At 41.1% G+C, this 20538-nt stretch overlaps 1 protein-coding gene across 3 annotated transcripts in view; it reads right to left on the bottom strand.

Moving 5' to 3' along the window:
- The window catches only part of Plekhg1 (pleckstrin homology and RhoGEF domain containing G1), a 227981-nt gene that overhangs the window by 147637 nt on the left and 59806 nt on the right, over positions 1 to 20538 (bottom strand). For 2 of the 3 annotated variants that reach the window (XM_085842588.1, XM_029482416.2), the window contains one exon: positions 19213 to 19273. In XM_085842588.1, coding sequence (XP_085698714.1) covers positions 19213 to 19273 — 61 coding nt within the window. Of the gene's footprint in view, positions 1 to 597; positions 804 to 19212; positions 19274 to 20538 lie in introns of those variants that run through there. The other variant, XM_085842589.1, reaches the window with a different exon arrangement.

Genomic DNA, 20538 nt, shown 5'->3' with positions numbered 1-20538 from the left:
GATAAAGTGCATCTTTATATATGAGGGAACCTCTCGGGTGATCAGATGATCACTTCCCTGACTGGCTACAGTACAAGGCTCCTAACTCTGTTCTATTGCCACTCCCCTGCCATTAACACAATCACCCAAGAGCTACCATGAATCTACAAAAAGCTGTATTCATCTCTTTCCTACTTAAAGCCTATACGTAGAGTCTCACTGTCTTTTCAGACAAAAGTGAGACACCTTAGCATGGCCCACAAAGCCAATCAGTATAGATTCCTTGCCTCTTCCCAAACCAATCACTATGGATCTCTGGCCTCTCTAGTTTGTAACTCACCCATTTGTCCTCTCTTTCACTGATGTCCCCTGGACCTTCTCAAATCTCTTGCCAACCCATATCAAGACCTTTCCTGTGCTCTTCATAGCCACTGCTGCTGTTAATCACACACTTATTACAGCTTTAAAGCCATTGTCTTCTTGCCCCACCAGACTCTAAGCTCTCTGAGGGTTATATTTTTGTGTGATTCACTGGTCCTTACAGGTTACCACAGGACTTGGGTGATGGACCTCTCACCAATGCACCTGCATGGAAGACAGAGTACGCTTGGGCCTTACCTGATTCCCGGCTTGACCATTTATTCATAGTTTGCTGCTTTGTTTTCTGCTCACAGTATTCTTGTCCCTTCCTCTTTAGATGGAGGATAAAGAAGTAGCGAGAAGAGCTGTTTCTGCTGCATCATTTCTCAAGCCAAACAGACTATTTCATACCACAGCTAACAGGGTTGTGACTTCTGTTTGCTTGCGTGATCCATGCTTTCTCTACCATTCCTAGGATGAATAGGGAACCCACAGTTTTCACTGAACTTTTGAACATATGAATGCAGAAGTGTATTTTAAGCCACTTAGTTCTAGGACTAACATGTTTGCCTAACTCCAGGGGGTACCATTCACAGATGTTGAGGTCAGCAGGGCTGTGCACAAAAGGTGCTGACACTTTCAGTAATGGCTGGTGGTCATTCTGCTTTGCGCATTGTGGTTGCTCTTTCTGGGTTATTCACACAACTACTCTTAGGTTTAATTCTTTATTACAAACCTAACATTTATCCTACATATCATAAAGGCATGACTTAAGGGATCATATCTCATCATTGTAAGAAAATTGAGCATGTATGAAAAGAAAATCTAGTTAAGTCCTTTTTTTATTAGCAGCCCCCACCCCCACCCCAGAGTACTGCTGATTTTTGAAGACGGATTTTGATCCCTCCTTGCTTATTTATTCTGGAAGCATAAATATGTGTAAAAATGCAAAGGAAAACCGAGTATTTTTCTTCCACCAAAGTCTATAAGATATATGAACAAAAGTAAATAACTATCTCATTAAGGGATCAGGGGTAAAAATAATGCCAATGTTTACTTTGAATGCAGAACCCTTCAGTTATTCCAGGAATGGTTTAAAAGGAAATCAGAATTACATCTATGGATCATAACCTGGGTTAGAGCCACATCTACATGATGAAGAAAGGGGTGAGAGGGTAGACTATAGGCTGGAAGTCTCTGGGCTTCCTGACATGTTGCCAAGAGGACTAAATAAGCAACAGAATGCAACATCAAGGAAACTGGTGTACACAGGTAAACATTTAGCCTGAAGCCAGACACGGTGGTTTACACACAAGTCTTACACCAAGAGATCAAAGTAGGAGGGTTGTTAGAGGTTCAATGCCATTCTGGGATACAAAGCAAGACTATCTCAAGAAAACAACTTTGACCCCAGAGAGTGTTTCATGTTTTATTTCACATAGTAGCTAAGGGGTTAATGTCCTCATAGCCCAAGGCCTCTGGATACCAGCAGATGTAGTCAAGAGGAAGCCAGGCATCTAACCATCATAGATTGACTTTTGTAGAAATCAAAGGTCATTGCCAAAGCCTTTGCAGTTTCAGTCCACCCAGGCTGATGTCATGTTTTCTCTTGGCTCCTATTTAATGCTATTAATTGCAATAGAAACACTGTCCACTTATCTACAAGTCTTTGTTTGTTTGTTTGTTGAAGACTTTCTTTCCCCTCAGTCAGGGTAAGTTGTCAAATCAGGAACCTCCTGTCCTTCCTGAAGCCATAGTGTGGCTGTGTGCCTCCTTAGGCAGGCTGTTCTGCAGAACTGTGTGGGGGAGAAAGAAGCCCAGAGAGGAAGGCTCAGCCTAAAATGTCTAAACATAAATTGGGATTAACAATTGCTTTGAGAACGAGTATTGCCAGATGTAGAGAATAATTGGCCATGACAATTTTACTCACATTTAAGGTCAAGTGAGACAAAGTATGTTTTACATTACTTTGTACAAAATTCAGTATTGGAGAAATGTGTATTCTGTGATGTCAAAATATTAAAATACTTTTTTTTCTAGAAGTAAGTTAACATTTAGATAAATGAAACAGATTTGTAATGGCTCACTCTACTTTCATTCTTAACTAGTCAACTTACCCCCATGTAGTACCCACATGAAAACATCACAACTTGTGTCTTTATGCAAATACTTCAGGGAAGGCCTGGTTAGGAAAACAGAACCCAGCTCACTGGAATGCTGAACTCCAGCCTGGTCATTAGCTAGCACAGCTCCATGGAAACCACTCTTTCTACAGATCAAAGGACAGTTCAGTGCTCAAGAATTGCCTCAGACTTCCCAATAATAGAAACTAGGCTGAGTATGGGTACAACTTCTCAAAAGGACCATTAAAGTTTATTGTAGAAGATCACACGTGTCCATGTACACACAGACACGCTAGAAACTCAACAAAGGGCTCTCCAAGAAAACCATAATATTCTCTCTCCATATCTGCACACACACACACACACACACACACACACGAATACTTTTTCTATTTATTTGCAAAAAATACAGATAGGCTAGCCAGTGCTTTATATTTGATCTTAGCAGATGCAAACAACAATGAGAGTTAGCCAGTCTATTCATGGGCATCAAGACACAGTGATAACCTGGTGTGCAGAGCTTCCCTAGGGCACAGGAGCTAGCTCCCACCTAAAAATCAGAAATTAGGCCTTCAGCATCAATCTGTATTTTTACTCCCCTGAAAAGCATTGTGACTTCCTTATTTATAAGCAGCCTTTAAGAAGTTCCTTTTATTTCTTTTTATACTATAGAAACAGGCAACTGGATGTGGTGGTTTAATCTTCACTGTCAACTTGATGGGGCTAAGGATCACCATGGAAACGCTCTTTTGGATGTGTTTTTCAAACTCCCTCTAAGGGCCCTGTTTGGACAACATGACACAACCCGGCACCATTTGTTGACTACTGGTAAAGAGAATTTCATTTGTAGAAATTCTTTTTTGAAAACTGTGTCTATAGAAACACAGTATTGAAAAGCTATAGTCCTAAACTATTTTGAAGGATATGAAAAGGCTAAAATCTAGGAGTTAGGCAACCACAGATAAAATAAACCAGCTCCAGAGGACATTTAATCAGGCTCTGTTTTCATGACGATGACTTAAAGGCTTGGACTCCAGGTTTTAAACAGACTGATGTAGTCAATCAATTTTAAATAACCTATTGTGATTGCTAACTTTAATTGTCCATATGACACGACCTAGAATCACTTGAGAAGAATTTCAATGAGGGATGATCTATATTGGATTGGCCTGTGACCTGTGGATATGTCTGTGGGGGATGGGCTTAACTTCTAGATTTCAGCCAGGGCACCAGTCCAATTTGGGTGTCTTGGTGATTTCAGATGACAATTCCATCAGCTGGCAGACAGTGGGCTGTCTAACCCTTGTAATATATTCTGCTCGGGAAGTTGCATGTTACTTACAGAACTTGTTGTTGTTGTTGTTGTTTTTAATCCAGAATCTAGAATGGGGAAAAGACTCCAAATGAACGACAGACCTCTGTTGGCTTAAGAATTTTTTATTTACTTCATTTAATACACATGAATGTTTTGTCTGCATGTTTGTATGTATGCCATATGTGTGCCTGGTGTTCACAGAAGTCAGAAAAGGGCATGGGATCCCTTAGAACTGGAGTTTGGGATGGTTATGAGCTGTCATGTGGGTGCTGGGAACCCAACCCGCATCCTTAACTGTTCTTAACTGATGAACCATCTCTCTAGCCCCTATATTTGCTTTATAACAGGAAGCTCTTGTTCAGATAAGACCACTGTGACTTTAAAGGAAGAAAAGTGGGTGGTGCTGGTCACCTATTGGAGAACCACTCTGCATCCCATCTGCTTTGGAAGCAGACAGGCCAGTGGGTTGGCTGTATTCCGTCTCCTTCAGTCTTAACTGTGCTTCTTGCCCGTTCAGTGAATTCCAAGGTAGGGCTTGCCAAACTACCTTGGTGCACGTCTCTTTGCCAAGCCTTAATACCAGAAGAGTTGGACAGTTTATGATATTTTATAGCCAGGGGCAGCAACAACCTTTCTGCAGTGGTTTTCCTGAGTCCATTCAGGAAATTGAGACAACATAGTTCAAAAGAAGGAAAAGCCAAATCTCTAACCTCAACTTTAGTGACTGAACCAACACATTATAGCTTTGACTGGCTGGAAGGAAAGTTCAAGTTTTAGTGCTTTCTCATCTAATAATATAAATCACTGGGGACAGGAGACAACAGTTTTGTCCTCTCATGGATGGGTGTGAAACACAGCTGCTTTCTGGAATAATTTCCAACCCGTAAGACTATGTCCTAAATCACTCTGAGCCTAGACTTGGTGTCTGGAGTCTGGAATGAATCTTCCTATCAGCAGAGAATTAGATGGGAAAGATAGGGTCACGAGCTGCTGACACAGACCATACATATGTTAACGAGTCTGTCCTGGGCTGCAACCTCTTTCTACCTTGTGATCTGAGCCAATAGCTTCCAACCAGCCCAGGAAGCTTCATGATTTCCTGCTTTGATCCCTGCTTCCATAGCCTATGCCAAAACCCCCAAAATAGATGAATATAGAGCCCTTCTGATGGTGACTATCATTAGATCTCCCTATGAAGAATCATCCTGGTTGTATACAAGGTAGATAGGTTGGCTCTGGCACAGGCCATAGAGAACAAAACTTTGCTGGCTTAGGCCAGGCTCTTGGTACAATAGGTTCTGGATACAGTAATAGCTATATTTGAGTAACCTTTGGTTCAAGGAGCCTGCAGCTACCTTGATCATAAGATAAAAGTGATATTATACTTGGTCATAACAGGAGACATTTCCCCATCAAAGTTTAAGACATAACAGAGAGTTTGCAACAGTAGGTAGGGATGAAAGTGAGGCACTGACAGATCATATCACATACTATATTTTATTTAGAAATAAAAAGAATGCAACAATTAAATGTAATGTCTCCATTCTAACAGACATCATTGGTTGATCGCATGGCATTAACAATCCACTCCCCTCTCCCTGACCCATGGAGGTGCGGCTCACACCATCCCCAGCTCTTCACGAGGATTGTGACTAGTTGAAGCCACTCTGTGCATGGCTTCTTCACTGTCACAGCCATCAGTTTGAATGAAGAGTTCCTACTTTGTGCTCCAGGGACATGACTTCCTTTTTCCTGGTACAGATGGACTTGGGAATGTGTTATTTCATTTGTGTTCAACAGTTAATGTATGGCCATGGAACGGAGACAATCCGAAAAAGAGGTCGACTCTAAGCATGGCTTAGTAGAATAATAGGGAGAATCCTTTACAATGTTTGTGAGTCATTGAATCAGTAACACTCTACCATCTCCTCAGCAGTAATTTAAACTGTTAGGCTAGAAAGAGGTTTTCATATTTCTAGTTTTTCTTTCTAAATATATAGTGATCTGTGAAAATAAAATCCATTTGTGTGTATGCATATGTATATATATATTATATGTGTGTGTGAATTTGTGTATATATGTGTCTATGTGTATACACGTGTATGTGTGTGTATGTCTGTATATGTGTATGTAGTATGTGTGTGTATGTGTGTATGTATCGATATTATGTATGTATAAGTGTTTTTGTGTGTGTTTGTACAGTGTATGTGTACATGTGTGTATGGTTTGTGTATGCATGCATATATGTGTTTATGTGTGTATTTGTGTATGTGCATGTGTGTGTATGTATGGTGTATGTGTATGTCTGTGTGTATATGTGTGTATGTTTATGTATGTGTTTATACATATGTATATGTGTGAATATATCTGTATGTATGTGTATATATATGTTCATGTTTGTATGGTATAAGTGTGCATACATGTGTATATGTATATATGTGTGTATGCATGTTTATGTATGTATATGTGTATGCAAGTGTATGTGTGCATATGCATGTATATAGGTGTATATGTGTGTGTATGTATGATAAGTGCATGTGTGTATGGGGGTGTGCGTTTTGCTTGTTTGTTTGGATTTTTGGGTTTGATATTGGGATACAATGCAGGTCTGTGTACATGCTAGGCAAGTATCATACCACTGAGTGACATCTTTAGCTCACAAAAACTCTTTAGGACACAAGTATGTCATATGCTCTCTGAGATGGTTTACTTGTGAGTCACATCTTCCTGAATCAAGAGACTACATCATCTGGTCTGTTTACTAAACATTTACTCAGAGATTTGGGCATTGGTATTCATGGGGGGTTAGTTCTGGGATCTTTGGAGACACTCATATCTAAGGATATCAAGTTCCTTATGTAAAGATGTCATGGGATTTGCATGTAGCCCATACAACTAGTCTATATACTTGGAATTATCTCATTTTTACATTGTACATTTAAATATCTCAATGTACATTGTATTGCAATCCAATACAGTGCAAACATTGTGCACATAGATGCTATACAGTATTATCAGTGGAAAAACAACAAAAAGGCCTGTATAAATAAATAAATAAATAAATAATAAATAGAATAAATAAAACTAACTTGCCTCTAAGGCTTTAGCCTAAATAAGGTAAGGATGACAATTCTCCTCACATAAGCACTTGTGAAGCATAAAATTAATATTCACAAACTATGGGTGGACTTTAAATTATGTCTGAATTAGGTCTTAGAAGAGTTATCACAATAAGCAGAAGAAACGATTTTCCTCCTGTCTTTAGAGATCATCAGAAGGATGGTCAAGAAATGGAAAAGAAAAATAGATGATCCCATTTATCATGTCACAAGAGTTTAGTGGGTTTTGTCACCTCTTACCAACTATCTTCCCTTCTGCGACGTGACCCATGAGCATCTGTTTCAAAAGTTTCTCAGGTAATAAAGCGCTCTTTGTAAGAAGAAATTGTAAAGAAAGGAAAGGTGTAAAATGTTTAATCTAAAGAATGCCCAGTCGGGACTTTTCGCTAGATAAACAGCATAGGAAAAGAGTTTGCTGAATCTTAAAGAAAAAGGAAAAGCCCAAAACGTCCCCTAAGGACCTAGCTCTTCACCGGTCTCTTCCCATTCTCTCTTGACTACAGCACAGACAGAATCAACTGTAAAGTGGACAATGTTCCAAATCTTTGTAAATGGTTGTATGGAAAAATGTGTTCCAGATTTCAGTGGTGTGTGTGTGTGTGTGTGTGTGTGTGTGTGTGTGAGAGAGAGAGAGAGAGAGAGAGAGAGAGACAGAGACAGAGACAGAGACAGAGACAGAGAGGCAGGGGAAGAGGGAGAGGGTGAGGGAGAGGGACGAATAGAAGGAGAAAGGGAGGGAGGGAGAGGAGAAATTCCTCACCTTGCTAACCATAAGTTATCAATGCTTTTAGAACAATGTACTTAAAGAGTTAACTCTAGCCAGGAATATTAGGTGTCCAAGAAGAAAAAGGCAAAGATCTCAACACGTTTAAACTAACATATTCATCTGTTTTGGCTCCCAGTTTCAGAGGTGCGGGTGTGGCTTGGTTTCATTGTGTTAAGGCCTGTGGTGAGGCAGCACATGGTATCAACCAGGAGTACATGGGGAAACAGAGGAGCAAGGGGCTGGAATGCTGTTATTCCTCCAACAGCACACTCCACAGTCATAAAGAGCTCCTCTAGGCTTCACCTACTAAATTCTACACTGTGTGTGTCGTGTCGTCCCCCCCCCTCCCCCGGTGAACAGTACCTTCATAGAGACCAAGCCTTTACCACATAAACATGTAGGTGACACTGAGGGCTCTACTGGAGCGGGATTTGTGAATGAGGACTGTGCTGTCTTGTCTTAAGCCAACTTGACATGAAATCTAGAGCTCCCTGAAAGGAGGAAATCTCATTGAGAGGATGCGTCCATGAGATCCAGCTGTAAGGCATTTTCTCCATTAGTGATCAAATGTGGGAGAGCCCAGCCCATTGTGGGTGGGGTCATCCCTGGGCTGGTGGTCCTGGATTTTATAAGAAAGCAAGCTGAGCAAGCCAAGGGATACAAGCCAGTAAGCAGCACCCCACCTTGGTTTCTGGATCAGCTCCTGCCTCCAGGTTCCTGCCTCATTTGAGTTCCTGTCATGACTTCCTCCAATTATGATGGTGTTTTTTCACAGCAATAGAAAACCCAACTCAGACAAGGGAAGACCCATTGATAAGAAACACAGCACTCCTCTGAACAGTTTTCTCTTTCTCCCCCTGAAATGGATGGTCTCCGAGGTTGCCATTTCCATTATCCCCTCATCTTCTTGTCAGGATTCGAGCTTTATCTTACCTTTTATTTCAAGGCATCCCACCTCAGCTTTTTCCCCCTATGTAAATAATCATGTTTGCATCTGGATCTCAAAAGAGTTTCAGAAGTAAAACTAGACTAACACATCAATATTTGCAGAGCGTTAAAGTGCTATAGAAGAAGAAAGGGCTTCCCTTAGCCCTAGGACTTATCTCCTGAGTCATTTTTACATAGGTCTATTCATTTCTACATCACTGTATGTCATAGATAATAAGTATATCTCTCGGCCCCAATGGGAATATCTAGAACCTAATACTACATGCTTATGACACATTATGCCATATTAATGTCACACTTTAAAAGCCTGCAAATGCCAGCATCTCAATTGCCCATGGAACAATGAGAAAGTATTAATAATGGTACATTCTGCCCTCTTTTATGGACCTGCAATATTTCAGGTATGCCATGGTTAAAGAGTCCTAATTTGTCCAAGGACATGCTACACATAGCTTTACTATATTCCAAAATGGTTTGCAAGTGAATTTTTGGAAAACAACCCTGGCTCATGCTGCCGATCAGCTGCACCTCCTAGGTGGTATGCAAGCACAGGGTTTCAGTGACTGGATCCTTATCGCTTCCCAGTTTCCCTGCAAATCTTTAAGATGACTTTGCAACTGTTTTCCAAATGTTTGCATTTTTCAAAATTTATTATCTGTTTATTCACTCATTTACTTATGTGTGGGTGCAGGCATACACGTGCTACGGCTCACATTTAGGAGGAGTCAAAGACAACTCTTGGGAGTTGGTTCTCTCCTGCCACCTGGTGGGACCTGGGAATTGAACTCAGGTCTTCTGGGTCTGCAGCACCTCTTTCCGTTGAACCATTCCACCCTAAAGTTTATTCATCTATACTCTAAGACTTGATCTACAAAAAGCACCCAGTCTGCTGAGGTCTCTACTCAAGGAATTCACTTATCAAGAGAAGGGTGTCCTTTCTACAGATGGGGGAAAGGGTTTCCCTTTCCTCTGTGACCCCAATAAGCAAGGAAGCTGTTCCCCAGGGAGGGGCTCCTTGAAGGATCTTGCAGCACAGTTCATTTTAGCAATGTTAAGCCTGGCAGATCAAGAGGACTTCTATTCTCCTCAGGCAAATATGTCAACAAATCACCTTTCCTAGACAGACAAAATATTTTTAAGTTAATAAAAAGTATTTTTTTTTTTAGAAATAGACTTTGGACAAATCCGTAGGCTTCAGAAAGGAACTAACATGATGGCATGTGCCCTAGGTTTTTATTGCAAATCCCCACATTGATTAAGAGAGAACCGTGTTAGAATTATAAAGGTTGGAATTTTAAACATTGACTATGGATGTGAGGGTCCTAAGCAAAGCCAGGGACCCTATCATGAACAACACTATTGTTTCTGTTTAAAAAAGACAAGTACACCTTTGCAGGGGTGCATGTTTTCAGACCAGGTTCTCCACCAGGCTCTTCAGAAGGATTCTGTTAGCAAGGGAGGGAAGAAAACCTTTCTAGATGAGAGGTAAAAATAGAGCCATGGAAGTTCACTTGAAGCAAAACTGAGTCCTAGAAGATAAGAATGGTGAAAAGGCAGCATGTTATCTAATTGAGAGTGGCTCTGAGAACACACGGCTCCAAACAGAGCCACATTTGATGGTTTCCCAGACCCTAAAAGATCGCTGGCTCAGAAACACTGGATGCTGCAGTTGCTGGAGCCTTATATTTGCTCTGCTGTATGAAGGATGAAGAACGAGAAATCTGGGCTAATCACACTGTGGATGGGCATCATTTTGGAAAGCCTCTGCACTGAAAACCAGATTATCATTTTCTTATGAATACAAATGAACATTAATAAAAAGATATATCCCCAATTTTTAAAAAATTTGTTTTACAGAAGCTCTAAAATTCAGATGAATGTTGGTATGAATGCCTTTCATAATCGGCAATTTTACATCCAAGTTTTACAGCTATTTTACCTCTGATGGTCTTGGGCCAGCTGGTATTTAAAAATACATTTTATGTGCTAGGAACAGTTACATAGAAGGCCCTTGGCTGTGTGCTCTGCCAAGGGCCTCACTCTGCCATCCAGTGGTCTGAGCCCATTAGGACAGGAAGGGAAGGGCCACTCAGAGGCATTTCAAGAAAGATTTATAGGCTCTTAAGAGACAGGCGATGACAACACATGATTAAAATTGCTAAGTGAATCCTTCAGAGGTGAAGTGATCTAGTACTTTAGAGATAAAATCAGGCCAGAACAACTTAAACTTACAAGGAAACTGACCAAGTCTGAAAGGCAGGATAAAGTCTAATCCTGCTGCTGGTCTACAGCTCCTACTGAAGCTGCCAAGGCCACGTCCTCCCCACAGCAGGCCCCAGCACGTGCTCCCTCTCCCCTGCTGCAGCTTGGAGAGGCAAGTTCATTATCAGGCTCTTGGGAATGTGGGTGGCCAATCATCTGTCTGAGGCTTCCCTATGAGTTAGAGAGACAGATTCAGGTCCAGCTGTACCCAGACCGGCCTGTGTTCCTGGCACAATAGTACAACTCCCCACACACAGAGGAAGCACCAGTGGTACAGAGGAGGAGATTATGATAAGAAAGTATGACTCCAAGCTGGATTGGACAATACAGTACAACCCAGCCTCAAAAACAAAACAAAACAAAACAAAAAAAACCAAAAACAACATGTTGGACAAGTAACAAGAGATTGTTGTGAATTTCAGACCAGATTTGAATCTTCTGCACTGCACTTAGAATATAGCAGGGGTGGAAGACAGAAGGGCTGAGGGATGTGTGAGTTCCAGACACCAGAGAGAAGTGGAAACCATGTCTACCATGGATGTGTGTAGCATTGTGGTCTGCCTACAATGTGCCACTTCAGAGCAGAGACAAGGATGCTGAACTTGGAGTTGGACTTGAGTATTTATTTCCCTTTCAAACTGAAGATGAAGGATGCTGGGGGTGTTTGTTAGTGGTAGAGCACTTGTTTAGAGTATATTAGCCCTGGATTCTATCCCTAGTACACAACACACACACACACACACACACACACACACACACACACACACGCTCTCTCTCCTCCCCCTCACATATATACACACACACACTTACACACATATATACACATTCACTCACACTCTCAGGCACACACACACACACGCTCACACACATGTGCACACACACACTCTTCACGTCTACAATCACATACACTTACACACACACAGTCACACACACATACTCACACACATTTACGCTCACTCTCACACAGACACACACTCACATATTCACACACATTCTCACACAGACTCAAGCACATACTCACACACAGATACATACACATACTCACACACATTCACACACTCACACACAGTCACTTTTCTTTTGATTTTATACTGTTTACAAAAATTTCCTCTACCCTGTAATCATTCAATAATGGGTGTAATTGTGCAAGTCCAAAAGACTCAGATCAGATAACACAAACAGCATGTAGCTTGCTGTAAATGGTTAAATGCTCACTTTATCCTTTATGAAGGCAGTGGAATGGGAACCGGAGGAGGAGGAGGAGGAGGAGGAGGAGGAGGAGGGAGAGGAGGAGGAGGAGGAGGAGATAAATCTAGTAAGATCTGGTGCGAATGTTGGTCCTAAGGACAGGGAGAAAGAAGGCTCCCATTTGCCTTGAATAATGAGGCTATGCAAAATATCTTCACTTCCTCCAACAGGGAAGTGGGGGAGAGAGGCAGTTGGAAGAAGACATGATCCCAGAAGGTTCTGGGAGATCTCCAGTGAAAAATACCCAGAAAAAGGATTAGAAATGAACCCTGGGGATTAGGGAGAAAGGGGGAAACTCGAGAAACACAATGTGGTGAAGGTTTGGCTAAGAAGTGGTAGCTCTGATATTCCATCCCTGAGAACCTGGGAAATGATGACTAAACTCCACTCCCCTCTGAATGACTATGCTTCCTAAATCAAAGGCATACATATGAAGTTACAACACTGGATGAAAACAGATCCCACATTTTGAAGAAACAAAGAATATTAAAAGAATATAGTTGACTTAATTCGGGGCTTGAGATCAATTGCAATCCTGCATTTTTTGAACTTCAACCACAATGACGGTTGGGGCTGCCTTGTTTTAACTCTACAAAGGCCTTATCAACCACTTAACTTTCCTACAGCATAGAGTTTTCCGTATCACGCATTGCCCAGGAAACTCGGGATGGTGAGAGGAATAAGTCACAGATTACTAAAAGCTCTTGCCCTGTGGACACTGGACGTGGTGGGTAGAGGGGAGGGTTGGGGGTGTGGCATGGGGGTGTGGCTAGGTTCAGGAATAATAAGAGAAAGGGGCACAGCAGAGGAGCCAAAACTAGGGCCTTGATTCCCAAAAGCAACGTCTAGTGATCTTGTTTTATTGCTTTCTAGAGTATCTGAATCTGGCCAATGGCTTCCACAACGTTTTTTCAAATATAACAGCTAATTGGTGGAGGCCTGGATTTGTTTGTTATCCAACTCTCCAGCTGTGGAGAGCCACTCTGGTTCCAGTGGATGCATCTGGTTCTTTTGACACGGGGGTGATAACCTCTCCATGCCTATTAGCGTGGCTACTCATCAAGGCCCTAAGCAGGTCTATGCAAGGTCACATTGGTTACCGGTGTCAAAAACAGGAAATCTCCTTATGGTCCGCCACCACTCCATGCACAACTGCGCATGACACTCTCTCAGGCTTTCTAAACCTTGTATCTGGGTAAAACAAATAAGTAGCACACTAAGTTTCACTCAGAACGTAGCTTCGTAGTGCATTAAGAAAAAAGAAGTGAAAAGAAGAAAATTCAGTTTACTAATACAAGGAGAGCCATAAATGACTCTTTCTGACTTGAGAGATAAGACAGAGAAGGACTTTAGTGTCAGGAATGAGAATAAAGCAATTCTGACTTAGTTGTTTAATTTATCCTCCTTTTCTGATTGACTTCTAATTCCCTTTATCACACACTGCTTCATGGAAAGGTCATGCTTGTGCTCCTTTCCCAGATTCACTCTCTAACTTCGCCATGGGTGGAAAACATCACTCTCGTCCTGGGATCTTTCTCATATTTAACTCAGTGTTTAGTATAAAGAAGGAATTTATGATCGTAAAGTCAGCTCACTTACAACACGGGACCCATAACAACTCAGGCCAAGTAATTTTATGCCATCTCTACCTATGAGCTGAAGAAGAAATCATTTGGGCTCTGTAAAATGGCATCGGATTTGGAGGAACTTCAGTTGCAAGAGGACACTCTCGTAGACTCTGCGATGGCTGACTGCCACCCTTCACAGCTGCGGAAGCCAGTGGCTTAGCTAAATGTTTCCAGATGCCCCTCACATTTTACATGTGGAGCACGAAGTCAGTCTTAGGCAAAAAGGTAACCTTCCATCAATGGTTGTCCAGTAGAGAGTAAATGGAGCTAGCTGCTGGGTAGAGCACTTCAGCCAAATATCCATTCCCCACAGTGACCTTGCTTTGATTCAGCTCAATTTCTTTCCGAAGCACATTTCTGGGTCTGTTTGGAGCCTGACCTTGACTTGTAACAAGCAAACCAGTTCCTCAGAGCAGCATAGAAATGGGTTAAAAGGGAGGAGCTGCGGGGGAGAAGTGCCTGGACTGAGGAACTGTGAGCTGCTGTACCTCTTTGTTTAGCACAAGCAGTTCAAAGCAGCATGGTAGAGAGGGTAGAAAAGGGGATTGACTTTAACATACACTTCACTTACTTGACCATGAAACTATAAATTTCCTTCTCTTTCCTCCATCCTGACTTCCCCCAAAATCTATCACCAGAATTGCTGATTCTCAAAGCCAGGGATAGCGGGAGGTGTTAGCATCCCTTCCTCCAAGGATATTCCCCTCATGAGAAGACAAGTGTTATGTTTTTGGTGTTCCTGGTATTCAAACCCAGGGCCTTGTACGTGTCAGTCATATGGTCTACCACTAAGCTACACCATAAAATCCCAAGTATGTAATCAATATTTCTAGTGAACAACTCCTCCCCAAGTCCAATGATAAGTATAAGACAGATGTTGCAAAGGATAGACACGGACAACATGAAGGATAAGTGCTCCAAGCAAAGTTAAAGTTCAGTAGAATGGAGAATGTTAAACTTAAGTGTCCATTTAAAACTTACATTTTGTTCCCATGAAGAACATTCAGTAGCCTCCTTGCACCTATCCCTAGTCATCCATGAAAGGTCTACAACGGGGCAGGCTGTACCCCAGCTTCTGCATGCAAAGTTCATACAAATCCACGTTAAAGAAAAACAGATGCCCACTGTGTAGGTAAAGTCAAAAATGGACATTTTTTTCTGAATGATGAAACTCTATTGGATTTTTTATAGCTACTACATTTAGTTTGTGTAATACTTTTAATATTGATATATTTTAAGAAATCCTCATTAACAGTGCTGTCAGGTCAGGCCAAGAGAAAGTTGGAAGATTTCGCATTGCAAGAGATTGAAGGAAAGTGATTCTGTGACTTTTTAAAGTAGCATGCTGCATTCTGGTTCCTGTGTTCCAGCAGTCTGCCAAGAATTCTACCGGATGGCCATATCGGCGATGTCTAGTCTGATACAATGAGTTACTTATTCATCATATGAATCATTAATGATGTAGACACTGATTATTGTTTTTTTTTAGCTGACTTCCGACAAATCAATCAACCCTGAGTCAGATACTTATAGGCCCTGGGACACAGTAGTAAGATCACCTACAAGGTCCGTGAGGCATGCAGGGTCTATTTTATTGCCAGCATACTTTCACCAAGCTGTGTGCAAATTTTAGTGGTTAAAAAGCTACAATTCACATCCCACAAAGATTTCAGCTACAGGACTATTACTGGTTTCTGATGCATCCCAGTGGATGCTACTGATCTGAGATAGGTTCAGTGAGTGGTCCTCCTTCTCATGATGGAGGAACACCTCATATAGCGATGTAAGAAATGACAAAGATGCTCCAGAGAGGATCCCAGTGCATGGTGGAATCATGGGTACTGTTGATCACAGTCACAGCTGCGTTTAATCTTAACTAATGTGGGGAATCTGTCATCTTGAACCCTTGGCATTTTACTGAAAGGGAGTTCTCTGGCCAGAGTAGAGTTACTCAACTCAATAGTATAAGAGGCTCAGAAAATGCCAGCAGAAGAGTAACAATCAAGATGCCTGGTGTGAGGTTGGAGAGACAGCTCAGTGGTTAAGAGTACTGACAGCTCTTCCAGATCTTGAGTTCAATTCCTAGCAACCACATCTGTAATGGAATCTGATGCCTTCTTCTGGTGCATCTGATGTTATTATATATATATATATATATATATATATATATATATATATATATATATATATATATAAAAGAAAAGAAAAGATACCCAGTGTGACCTTGCAACAGTAAGGGGCATTCTTTTGTTCCTTAGGCTCCCCTTTAGCCTCATACTCTTATAGCATCTCCATTCTAATGTCACTTCATCAAATATCCTGGGTGGGAGAAACCCTAAACACGAAGCTGGAGGAAATAACTCAGAGGGGCGGGGGCAGATATGTGGTTTTATTGTTGTTTTTTTTTTATGGTTCCCCCCAAAATGTAGTATTTGAGTTGAACACACACATACATATTATGCCAACAGAAAGAGCATGAATTTCTGATATCCTCAAGTAAACAAACTCTATATATACTAGACCTATCCTTCTCTGACATTTGAAGTTTTTGTACATTAGAACTGCCTAATATAATCTTGCCAATCATGGTCAGCCTTCTTATTTCCTAGTCTTCCATCTGCAGAAGATAGAAAGAGGCCACACATCTGTCTACAATTCTCTGACCCTTCTGTTCTGTTTAAGTAGCAGCCACATTGTCAGACAGGAGCATCTGACACAAAGTGCTGCCCCCAAGAGGACAGCACTGTGGTCTGTAAGTACCTGGCTCCCAAGTTCCCGTTCTTTCCTAAGGGACCTCAGAGCTTCTGTGTCCCTGCCAAAACCCTTTGGTATCAAAGGACAAAGACTGAACAGTACTCTTCACCACTGACTTCAGCAACAGGCTATTGCAGAGCAGGGCCTGACTTTTCTAAAGCAGGAAATTACCTCATTCTTCCAGGAAGCATTTGACCTCCTCTTATATGTCTGTTTTTTCCCCAAGGTCTAGAGCAGTCAGCACAACACATAAAGACCCCCGTCTTCAGGGAGCTGATCTTTGTGAAAGAAGATCTCCCAGATTGTCAACAAACTTACTTTGAGTCAACAAGTAGCTCTGAGGAGATGGTCTCTGCATCCCTGATAGTCACCAAAGTTGAAGACAAACAAAATTAGTTTCTATGAAAGCAGAATGTGGCTTTGAAAGTAAATGAAAGCAGATGAGCCACAGACACTGACAAGTACTTGCACTTAGACATATAGATCCATAGCACCCGAACTGCAATTCTGGACTCCCGCCCCCAAAACGGCAAGGAGGCACAGTAGGCCAACAGTTCCCAAGGAACATAGAGCTAAGGTTAACCAAGGGACCCCAAGTTAAGTGTCACTCTCTTCTCTTACTGTCTGCATTATATCACAAAGCAAACAATATCTATAGGAGTCCAGGTGGGAAAATAGTTATTTAATTTTAGGAAAATCAATTGAGTAATCACAACTATCTCATGTATCAATATGTCATTTTTTTCTGTCTTTGTAGACATAGCCAAGTATCACTCTAAGAAGAAAATGTATAAATTCATTTACAGAGAACATAATCCTTTCAAAGAAGGAGGATGAGAAGGAAGAGGAAGAGGAGGGGAGGAGGAGGAGAAGGAGGAGGAAGGGCAGGAGGAAGAAGAAGAATCAGAGGAGGGGGAGGAAGAGCAGGAAGAAGACGGCAAGGATGAAGACAGAGGAGCCGGAGACAGATCTGCAATAAGAACACTCACTCCTTTTGTAGAGAATCTGGGTTCAGGTGGCTTTCAACCACTTGTGACTCTAGTTCAGCCATCTTTTGGCCTCCACATGCACCCAGTTACACATGGTAGATATAAACCTACATGGATATATATGCATGTGCATAAATAATAAACCTTTTTTTTTAAAAGAAAATTTCTACTCTATGTCAAACAAACCCACAAAATGACCGACTCTTACAAACATGTTGTGTCTGAGTGTGACTTAGGTGGGGGGTCCTATGGGTCCTGTAGGCTTTGGGTACGTTGGCCCTTGTCTTCCTTCTTTCATAAAAAAATTGTTAAAATGATGTATCTTAGTTATGTTATCAAGACAAATGTCATTCAGATCCAATACTATATATTTCTTCATATATTTATATTTTTCTTATACTTTGAAGAAGTTAATTAAAATATTTGCATAAGTTACTACAGGTAGCCATGGGAACTGTGCCTAATGGATAAACCAACATTGGACCACAAACCTTTGTTGGTTTCTTTTTTTAACTGAGTGAGTCTTCTAGATAGACACAAAGTAAGCAAAATAATTGATAGGACGTTTCCTGATAATGATGAAGACCTCCAGGGGGCAACTCATTGTCTCATGAACTCTGATGAGGTCAGACACAGGCTTAGGTCCACTGAAAGATGGTCTTTCTGACACCTTTGAACTTCTCCAGAAGTGCTCAGCACATCAAATGTGTACAACTCCTATTATTATGTTGTGGGTTGAAGCTGTGAAGAGCTATCCCTGTAGTTCTCAACCTGTGGGTCGCAGCCCCTCTGGGGATTGAATGGACCCTTTCACAGGGACACCAAAGACCATCCAAAACCACAGATATCTCCATTGTGATTCATAGCAGTAGCAAAGTCACAGTCATGAAAAAGCAACAAAAATACATTTATGGTTGGGGGTCACTACAACATGAAGTGTTAAAGGACCACAGAATGAGGAAGGCTGAGAACCACCGCTCTAAGTCATTGGTGAAGTTCAGTTTCTTTTCTTCTTTCATTTTTTTTCATAAAATTGAAAGTATAAACAACCACACACACACACACACACACTGTGATTACCCAATGCTTAGAAAATTCTCATACGTTCCTATTATTTTATGGAATTTTGATATGGGATTGAGCAGTGTTCTTCACTTTACAAACAGCCTCAGTTGTGGTGAGAGTTCAAACAGTATGGAAAGGGAGAGTCAGACAAGTGCCCAGACCAAACAACCATGGGCCCGCCCTTTGCCTTTTAAACTACAGCATCCAAGTACCATCGACCACTACAACATCTGACTGGGGTGTTTAAACCTTGAGAAAAAGAAGCTAAAAGGGACAAACAGAACTTTTCCAGGCCAACGAAAAGCATCTCAAAGGAACACAAACTCATTTAGTTTGCAGCAGGCTAACCAGAAGAAGCAGGTCTGGCTAGGACAGGTTCTTTTTTGACCCCATTTTTACTTTCTGTGTGTATTATTGGGAAGTAAGCACTGTCAATCACTTCATATACTTTCAGAACAATAGTTGTTATTCTGGATTGAAAGTACTTAAAACTATATTACAAGTTTCTTTAAAACTACTTAAAAATTTTAAAATGGCTTTAGTATATATTCATAAAATATCTAATAAACATAAACTATATTAATATTTCAACATATTTCACAGTCAAGTAGCCAAAAAACCCATCAGACTAGGAAAGGAAGAAAGAAACAGCTCACCTTTATAGTTAAGGCTCACTTTTCTAATGTCTTCACCACGGCTTCCAATGTCACTCCTCACCTATAGTAGAAACACAAAAAATAAATTGAGTTTACAGAGATAACTACTTCTCAGAATTACATATATATCTGTGTGTGTGCATGCATGTGTACATGTATGGTGTATGTATGTGCATGCCTGTGTGTGTGCACAAATGTATGGTGTGTATATGTGTGTGCATGCATGTACTCATGTATGGTGTATGGATGTGCCTGTTTGTATGTGTGCATACATGTATGGTGTGTATATGTGTATGCATGCATATGCTCATGTATGGTGTATGTATGTGCACGTCTGTATGTGTACAGTGTGTGTATGTGTGTGTTATATGTGCACAGGGATACAGGTCAGAGGAGGGCACTGGATGTCCTGTTCTATCAACCTCCATTTTATTGTTTTGAGAGAGGAATCCAGTGACCTTGACTGATCCTCCTAGGCTAGAGGCACACATGGCTTTTCACATGGATTGGGGTCTTCTTGCCTCTATAAGTGCTCTTACATGCTGAGCCACCTCCTCAGCCCCTAGAATGTTCTCTTAATGCAACATTGATGAAATGGATGGGAAATTTGAAGCAGCAATGTAAAGATTAGCTGACAAAGGACCAAAATTTCCCGAGAAAATGTCACAACTATTCTAAAATAATCATAGAAATAATTAAAAGTCCACAAAGCCTATAAGATGCTGTATTGACAAGATACAAATGCCTAGTTAGCTTTGATTATTTTTTCTTGTCTTTGAAAATTCAAAACATGAACTTTCGATAGTTCTGGTAGCAAAGAATTCCAACCATTTCCCACAAACCAGGAAGTGTTTCTCCTAGTAGAGGAAAGATGAACTCAGAGCCTTAAAGTAGAGCAGGAGTAAAAAACATCAGCTAGTCCCAGAGGCTGCATTCCCTTTAAGATTTTGCTTCCAAGGCCATGGCCAATGTCCCTTGAGTTCCTCTCCATGTCTGTACCTACAAATCCTTCCCAGCTTCCATCTCTGTGAGGCAGTTGGAAGGTAGAATCTTCCAGAGGTGAGATGGAAGATTTTGAATTTGTGTTCTGTTTTTGTTTTTGTTCTCTCGTCACCGTGTTTGAAAAGGAAGAACCGTGGACTTTTCAGTGTTTGAAGATTCAATATATGTGCTGTCCAAGTGAAGCCACCATTGTCACTTTTTAAAGGAAAATCAAAAGCACTTAGAAACTTATCAATTATGTATTTTTTATAAATAAAATTATTTTTATCTAACGTGCATAGTGTTTTGTTTACACAGATATATGTGCACCATGTGTACAGTGCA

Source organism: Mus caroli, unplaced genomic scaffold (assembly GCF_978045245.1).
Source record: "Mus caroli unplaced genomic scaffold, Mus_caroli_1 scaffold_9, whole genome shotgun sequence".
NCBI classification, from domain to species: domain Eukaryota; kingdom Metazoa; phylum Chordata; class Mammalia; order Rodentia; family Muridae; genus Mus; species Mus caroli.
Note: the sequence above shows the minus strand (reverse complement) of the source record. Positions and strands in the feature narration are given on the sequence as shown.